General features: G+C 54.0%; 1 protein-coding gene across 1 annotated transcript; it reads left to right on the forward strand.

Annotated features, from left to right (window-relative positions):
* The first annotated feature begins 1,012 nt into the window (after positions 1-1,012).
* Positions 1,013-8,410, forward strand: IRAK1BP1 (interleukin 1 receptor associated kinase 1 binding protein 1). Its single transcript, XM_078618262.1, has 3 exons — positions 1,013-1,152; positions 3,127-3,258; positions 6,811-8,410. The coding sequence occupies exons 1-3, from the start codon at positions 1,109-1,111 to the stop codon at positions 7,169-7,171; spliced, it is 537 nt and encodes a 178-aa protein (XP_078474388.1). The 5' UTR covers positions 1,013-1,108; the 3' UTR covers positions 7,172-8,410.
* The last annotated feature ends 369 nt before the right edge of the window (positions 8,411-8,779 follow it).

Below are 8,779 nucleotides of genomic sequence, written 5' to 3' on the forward strand. Positions count from 1 at the left end.
GAGCGGAGGGGGGGGGGGAGCGGAGGGGGGGGGGGGAGCGGAGGGGGGAGGGGAGCGGAGGGGGGGGGGAGCGGAGGGGGGGGGAGCGGAGCGGAGGGGGGGGGAGCGGAGGGGGGGGGGAGCGGAGGGGGGAGCGTGGAGGGGAGCAGAGTGGAGAGCGGGGAGTGGGAGGGGGGGAGCCGGGAGGGGAGCGGGAGGGGGGAAGCGGGGAGGAGAGCGAGGAGGGGAGTGGGAGTTGCGTTTCCCGCACAGCAGAGGGCAGCACGCTCCACCTCGCCAGCGAGGGGAACGCGTGGTGGTGGTGGGTAGTGGCGGTGGCGTCGTCGCTTGTTTGTGGGCCCCTCGTGTTGTGCAATTTGTACATTTTTAAAAACTTCGTTTTTTATTTATTTTTGAGCTACTTTGCGTCACCACCTTTTCTCGAGACCACACTCGGATCGTATTTTGTTGTTGTTGTTGTTGTCGATGTAACTCGCTGTACCCCCTCGTGTGCCCCCGACCGGACATCTGTTGGGATAAACAACCAAAACAAAAGAGCTTTACAGCTCAACGGATTCCTCCCTGCAGTTCCAAATAAAGATTCCGATTCTGTTAACACTGGCTGTGCAGGACGGTGACGTCACTGTGCTCAAGAGCCTGGACCGCCTCGACGGCCTCTCTGACGGTCATGACAGTGGAGGGTACCGCCTCTGCTGCTGTGCACACGTGTGTCAGAGATGGTGTGTGTCAGAAATCGCGTGTCACAGATGGTGTGTCACAGATGGTGTGTCACAGATGGTGTGTCAGAGATCGCGTGTCAGAGATCGCGTGTCAGCGATCGCGCGTCAGAGATCGTGTGTCACAGATCGCGTGTCAGATATCGCGTGTCAGAGATTGCGTGTGAGAAATCGTGTGCCAGAGATCGTGTGCGAGCGCATGTCCCTGTGTCATGTGCGTGCGTCTGTCTTTGTGTTGGCTAGGTCATGTAGCCCGCGTGCCCCGTCACCCACATGCTCAAGCAGCTTCTGTTTGGCTTGATAGCTGGGCTAAACGGGCGCTGGGAAGAGCCAGAGAAGAGATCGAGCAGATGTCGTACAGCAGGAGGATATGGAGCTGAGTGGATTTGCCGATGACCAGTACCCGGCGGTGTCAAGATCGATCTCCGTGGAGGAGGTTCGTGAAGGACGCTACTGGGCAGTTGGAGGCAGTCGCCCTCCAACAACAGCAGAGGGGCAGAGGAGCGACGCTCACAACGACGAGCGGAGCGCCGGGCGGGTTAAACGCAGCAAGGTGGCACGGTAGGGGGGCACAGGTGGTGCATCTGCCAGTCATCGCAGTCAGGTCAACCCATGGCACTTGGGTCTGTTCCGTGACCCCCCTGCCAGCGGACCTTATTAACTTCACGTGGCCTCAAAGTGCACCTAGCCTGGGTGCATAGCGTCGTGGTGACGCCACCACCACTTAGTGGCGAACAGCGGTTGTTGTTGTGTGTAGCATGTGTTTAGCGGGGAGTGGTGGCGCAGCGGTTAGCGCGCTGCACTCGGCGGCCCGAGTTCGATTGCAGCTCATGGCCAATAACAGTGGGCGAATATCTGAAGCGGTCCTGGGCCTCCCCTATGCCGACTCAGCCTCAAATGAGCACAGACAGACTTCGCTTAGCGCTCGAGATGCGTTCCTGGAGAAGTTAGTGCTCATCGATTCGGTGCATCCCCCATAAATATCATTGCATATGTGGGGGATGCTTTCCCTGCAGTATTATTCGTCTGTGTCTATGTTGATAGGAGGATGGTTGAGTGTGTGGGTGAGTGACTGTGAGTGGGTGAGTGACTATGTGAGTGGGTGAGTGACTGTGTGAGTAGGTGAGTGATTATGTGAGTAGGTGAGTGACTACGTGAGTGGGTGAGTGACTGTGTGAGTGGGTGAGTGACTGTGTGAGTGGGTAAGTGACTGTGTGAGTGGGTGAATGACTGTGTGAGTGACTGTGTGAGTGGGTGAGTGACTGTGTGAGTGGGTGAGTGACTGTGTGAGTGGGTGAGTGACTGTGTGAGTGGGTGAGTGACTGTGTGAGTGGGTGAGTGACTGTGAGTGGGTGAGTGACTGTGTGAGTGGGTGAGTGACTGTGTGAATGGGTGAGTGACTGTGTGAGTGGGTTGAGTGACTGTGTGAGTGGTTGAGTGACTGTGTGAGTGGGTGAGTGACTGTGTGAGTGGGTGAGTGACTGTGTGAGTGGGTGAGTGACTGTGAGTGGGTGAGTGACTGTGTGAGTGGGTGAGTGACTGTGTGAGTGGGTGAGTGACTGTGTGAGTGGGTGAGTGACTGTGTGAGTGGGTGAGTGACTGTGTGAGTGACTATGTGTGTATGTACGTGTACGTGTTGAACTTCACGTGGCCTCAAAGTGCACCTAGCCTGATGCAAGCGTCGTGGTGACGTCACCGCCACTTAGTGGCGAATGGCGGTTGTTGTTGTGTTGAACTTCTTTCGCACCGTACATAGTGATCGCCCAGGAGGTCGCTTCTGAGAAAGAGCTGCGTAGCTCAGTGGAGCCTTGCACCTGGTGAAATAACAAGAAGTTTAAATAGTTCCAGTTGCTCTCGTTGGCCGAGCGAATATCACCCACCCGATGTCGTGCGCCGTGGCGGGCTTCAGAGGCGGTTGCTACTCGCTTGACAGCGCTTGACCCCCACAAGTCTTTATTCTTGGTTCTTTCGGTTAAAGTCACGTAGAAGGGAGATACTAAAATAATATAAAACAATAAAAATTCTCACGACGTTTCGACTGCAACACAAGCAATCGTCATCAGGTGTGAAATCCACAGCAAGAAAATTTGAAAAAATCATCAGGTGTGAAATCCACAGCAAGAAAATTTGAAAAAAAATTATTGCTGTGGATTTCACACCTGATGACGATTGCTTGTGTTGCAGTCGAAAGGTCGTGAGAATTTTTTTATATTTATATTGTTTTAGTATCTCCCTTCTACGTGACTTTACCGAAAGAATATGAATCCCTGCAGTCACAAAAGCTTTAAATCAAAATTTAACCCCACAAGTCTGTTAAGGCACCACGGGGAGGGGGAGGGACGTTTGTCTTTGTGCGCGAGCACGTTTGACGGGCGCGCACGTGCGATGCCCGCCCCCCCCCGCCCTCCAGGTTGTGGCAGAGTTCAGTGATTTCCAAGCGATGCACGCGGTGCGGAACCAGCTGGTGGAGAAGCTGGACAGCTGTGTGGACGTGGCCCCCCCCCGTGTACCACCTCACGGCCTTGGCACGCGACAACTACAGGTGACAACGCACGGATGGCACCACTCCCCCAACCTCCCCCCCCCCCCCCCCTGTAAGCGCAGCTTTCATGGACCAAAAAATAAGTTACGCCTTAAACTTTGGGAGCAATAAGTCTTGACGCGTGTTTGACGTGTCTTGAATCAAACTGTTTCTTTATTTCTTAGTTGCACAAAAACGAGCGATTTTTCAAAGTTGTATCTTCGCCTAGATTTGAAGTTTTCGTGACTGCAAGGATCCATACTCTTTGGTTCTTTCGGTAAAGTCACGTAGGTAGAAAAATTAAAAATAATAATAACTAATAAAAAAAATGGAAATAACTAAATTAAATCACGACGCTAGCTTCCTGATGACGGAAGCTTGTGTTGCCTCCGAAACGTGATTTAAATTTTTTTTCATCTACGTGACTTTACCGAAAGAACCAAAGAGTAGATATCTCCGCCTGTCCACGTACTTGATCACGTTGTCACACGGCGGTCAAACACTGTGTCCACTCGCTCCCGCCTGCCACTTCTCCTGGCTTCCTGTTTATACTGTTAGACCGGAAGTGACGTCGTGGGTTCAACCAACGGAGCGTCTAACCACAAGGGGGGTTCTAAACAGTTGGAATATTCCAAGTCAAGTATGCCCAATCTGTCAACAAGTGCATGACAGATGTACATCAAATGTACACACAGAAATCATGCATTCACTTTCTGTCTTACGGCTCTTACACCCCCCCCCCCACTCCACCCGGTTGTAGCCTTGCGCTTCCTCGGCACTGCAATAAGTCGTGCCCGCGTCGCCAGAGGTCGCAACCGGGTACCCGATACCCGTACCCTACCCGATACCCGGCTACCCGTACCCGGCCGGGAACAGGTACGGGTAGCCGTTTGCAACCCTGGTTTCGGCCGGGTACGGGTCGGCCGTGAGTCACTGGTGAGTAACCGTTTGTCACTCATTTCGGGTAGGGTACGGGTAGGGAACGGGTACCCGTACCTGGCCGGGTACGGGTACCCATTTGCGACCCTGGTGCAGCCTGGGTACGGGTACGGGTAAGGAATTAAAACCCGTTTGCGACCTCTCCGCGTCGCGTAGCAGTGTAGTGGGTACAAACTTGAGAGGACTTCACTCTTCTGGAGGCAGCACGTTTATTTCAACATTACAATAACCCAAAGGGGTACGGGCCCCTTCCACCCGATACCTAGGGAGGTATTCCCTCTGGAATAGCCTGCCCTAACACTGCTTACGCTCCAACCTCTTCGCTGGTTAAGCTTTGACCCGACCCTAGCCAGGGGTTCGGGTTCTGCCCTTTGGGCTTTTCGCTTCATCACCCTTTGGGCTTTTCGCTTCATCACCATTAGACTCCCTGCTGCCCCCTTGTTGACTCGAGGCCGTTATTACAGCCTACAAGTAGTGGCAATCGCGTACAGCGCTCAACGATGCAGCTACATATTCTTGGTTCTTTCGGTAAAGTCATGTAGAAGGGAAATAATAAAATAATATTAATATTGTTTTGTAAGAACCAAGAATATGAATCCCTGCAGTCACGAAAGCTTTAAATCAAGATGCAGCTACAGATAATAATAATAAACTCAAAGTCATCCCCACCCCCTGCCATTGCTTGGGCCTGAGCCAGACTCGGAAGCCTCATGAAGAAGCCAGCATTGGGCAGTTTGGGTTTTGGCTCGAGTCCATAAAGATAACAAATTGGAAAGCCACCCATGTACGCATATATTACCGTTGAACTTCTTTCGCACCGTACGTAGCCAAACCGTACGTAGCCATCCGTGCTAATCGGAGGTGTGCGGGGGGAAGGACAGCAAACTAAACACAAAGAGCGGCTCTAAAGAAATTAGTTTTCAATCTAGATGATTTAAAAGTGCGAAAGAAGTTCAACGTTCATACATAGACCCACATAGTCACTCACCCATTCACACAGTCACTCACCCACTCACACAGTCACTCACCCACTCAAATAGTCGCTCACCCACTCACACAGTCACTCACCCACTCACACAGTCACTCACCCACTCACACAGTCACTCACCCACTCACACAGTCACTCACCCACTCACATAGTGACTCACCCACTCACACAGTCACTCACCCACTTACATAGTGACTCACCCACTCACACAGTCACTCACCCACTCACATAGTGACTCACCCACTCACATGGTCGCTCACCCACACACTCACCCATCCTCCGATTGGCACGGTTGGCTACGTACGGTGCGAAAGAAGTTCAACTTACATACATAGACCCACACTCACCCACTCGCATATCATAGACTCATGGCGCACAAAGTGCCGAAGGCCTTTAGTCTACTGCCAAGTGGGCAGGTCTCCGGATCAAACTCCGTCCATCCTGTCCCATCTAACTTCCCTCCTGCTTGCAAACTTTCTCCTTACTCCCGTCTCCCATAGACTCTCACCATCTCATTGACACGCACTCACAGCTATGTCGATGGCTCCGCTTGTCCACCAGGCTAACCCCACAAATGAACCACAGTACAGTAATCCCTCGCCACTTCGCGGTTCAAGTTTCGCGGCCTCAGTGCATCGCGGATTTTTCGAACTGATTTAAAGGCCTCATTATACCTGTGCAGTAACACCATCATCATCACCATTCATCGAACTGCACAGGTCTGTCATTGTCGTCATTGTCATCGTCATTGTCATCGTCGTCGTCGTCATTACTGGAGTCAAGTCTCAAGATACTACTGTCATTGGTGAGTGTAGAACACCATAATACGTATCGTATGAGAGAGAGAGTGAATGTATAATATTAAGGTTTTATAATTAAATAGATTTAAGTAAAATATATATATATATAAAGTATAAATATACATATTTTAAACATTCTGGTACCCACACACACATATACGGAAATTCCTAGGGGGGCCAATCCTACTTCGCGGATTTTCACCTATCGCGAGGGGTTCCGGTCCCCATTAACCGCGATAAACGAGGGATCACTCTACCTCGCTGAACTCGTCAAGGAGCGTAAACCATGACGCGAACTCCGCTCATCTTCGCAGCAGCAGCAGCAGCAGCAGCAGCGGCGACTTTTGGCTATCGAACAATGACGGTGGGCACCGCATCGCGCGGCGCTTTCAGATGCGCTTCTGTGGCCGTCTGGAACGCTCTTCCTTCCCATGTTAGGAAGCCCACTGGAGCTATGCACTTTTAAATCATCATCTAGATTGCAAACTCATTACTATATAGTACACTGTACACTACACTACCCGAAACACTAGACTACTATACACTACACCATTATACTACATTTAAAACTCTTTTCTTTGGAACTGCTTTTTGTATTTAGTATGCTGTCCTTCCCCGCACTTCCGATTAGCAAGGTCGGCTACGTACGGTGCGAAAGAAGTTTATCAAACGTGTCCGTACAAGCATAACCCCCGCGTGGCCTCCCGCGTAGCGACCACTCGGCACGTCACGGGGCCGTCGTGCCCCTGCTAGGCGATAAAAAAAAAAATCTCGCGCGATAAAAAAAAACGCCTCTCTCAATCTCACCGCGTCTTGCTCCCTCCCCTCCCCTCGCGACCCGCGCAGACGGCAGGCGTGCCTCCTGGCCGTGGCGAGCGCTCGCCGCAAAGCCCACGAGGTCTGCCGCCTGCTGGGCCTCTCCCTGGGCCGCCCCCTCTCGGTGCACGAGCTCCCCGCCGTCGACGACGCCTCCGCCGACGACGACGGTGATTGGCTGCTTCCGGTCGCGTGCTCCGCCCGCCGCGAGCACGGCCTCGCCTCCTCCTCCGCCGCCGCCGCCGATCAAAACGCGGCGGCGACGTCGTCGTCGTCGCTGCGGGACCACGTGGAGGCGGCGACGGAGTCGGTGCGGAGCGGCGTGGTGGCCGTCTTCGAGCTGCGGCCCCCCAAACGCGCCGGCGCGGAGGGGCGCCACCGCCGCCGCTGAGGGCGCCATCGGGCCTCCCAGGTTCCTGCGTCCGCGGTCGTCACGTGGAAGGGCTGAGCTGACGGGGGGGGAGGGGGGTGGGGAGCGTTGTATGTGACGTGCGTGTGTGTGTGTGCGTCGGACTTCTTTTGCACCGTACGTAGCGGACCGTGCTAATCGGAGGATGGGTGAGTTGTGTGGGTGAGTGACTGTGTGGGCTGAGTGACTTTGGTAGTGTGTGAGTGAGTGACTATGTGAGTCTATGTCTCTATGTATGTTGAACGTCTTTCGCACCCTCATTCTCCACTCGTCCCCGGCCCCCAAGCCAGCCTGTCAGTAAAGTTCACGTCCGACGGCCGTGCGCACAGGTGAACTCCTTGATTTTTGTGTAATCGCCGCCCTTAACCCACGACTCCCTATTATTATCCGCAGGAGCTGTCGGGTCACGGACAACTCCCGTCACCCACGGCCCAAATCTCCCACCGCCGTCCACGGCCTTGTTGCCACGGGTCGACGCGCGAGTGAGCGGCATCAGCGTTTGACGGGGCTCACGTGGCAAATCGCTCCCGAGTTGCTCGTGGGTTTACGCGTTGCAACTGCCGCGATTGGTTTTTTTCGCCGACGGATGAGACCAAAACGACGACGGGAGAGAAGGGCGAGTTGACAGTGCGGCGCGACGGAACGCGTTCAACCAAGTGGCGCTTGGCAGCACCGGCTTCTAGTCGCGCGGAGACTTGCGGTGACAAGTGGTGACATGTGGAGACATGTCGTGACACGCGGTGACATGTCGTGACACGCGGTGACGCGCGGAGACTTGCAGTGACGCGCGGAGACATGTGGTAACACGCGGAGATGTGCGGTGACAAGTGGTGACACGCGGAGATGCATGGAGACGCTCTGAGGCTTGCACTGACGTGCGGAGACTTGCGCTGACGCGCGGAGACATGTCGTGACGCGCGGAGACGCTCGGAGACACTCGGAGACATATTCTTTGGGTCTTTCGGTAAAGTCACGTAGATCGGTTCAAAGAAAATGCCTACCTACGTGACTTCACCGAAAGACTCAAAGAATATGAATTCCTGCAGTCACGAAAGCTTTCAGGAAAAGCTTTCAAGATTTAACGCTCGGAGAAGGGTGTAGACACTCGGAGACGGGCGGAGACTAGCGGGGAGAGAGAGACAGAGATGCAGAGGCACGTCTCTGAAGCACGGCGGGTTTGAGCGAGGGTGACGGCAAAAAAATAAATTGGACCCACAATTATTGTGCGCGTTTTTTTTTGGTTTTCCTTCCTCGGCTCACGGCTCGCAAATAAGCGGAGAAGTAAAAAAATTGTCAGGTGGCTCGGCAGGCGACGTGGGGTGAGAGGAGATCGTCCTCCACGCGAGCCTTCAACAGCGGCGTCAGCGGCATGAATCCTTCAGCGGACGTTGCGTGCCAAGCAACGTCGCCGTTCCTTGCGTGCGTCCTAAACACGCGGCGCTGCGATGGACCTTGAGCTCCGGAGAGACAAACAACAACGACCGCCGTTCGCCACTAAGCGGCTATGGACGCCACCACGGCGCTTGTGCCAGGCCACGTGCACTTTAAGGCCACGTGATGTGTCGAACGCCCGCCGGCACGAGGTCACGG

This window comes from Lampetra planeri, chromosome 57 (assembly GCF_965212315.1).
Source record: "Lampetra planeri chromosome 57, kcLamPlan1.2.h2, whole genome shotgun sequence".
Lineage (NCBI taxonomy): Eukaryota > Metazoa > Chordata > Hyperoartia > Petromyzontiformes > Petromyzontidae > Lampetra > Lampetra planeri.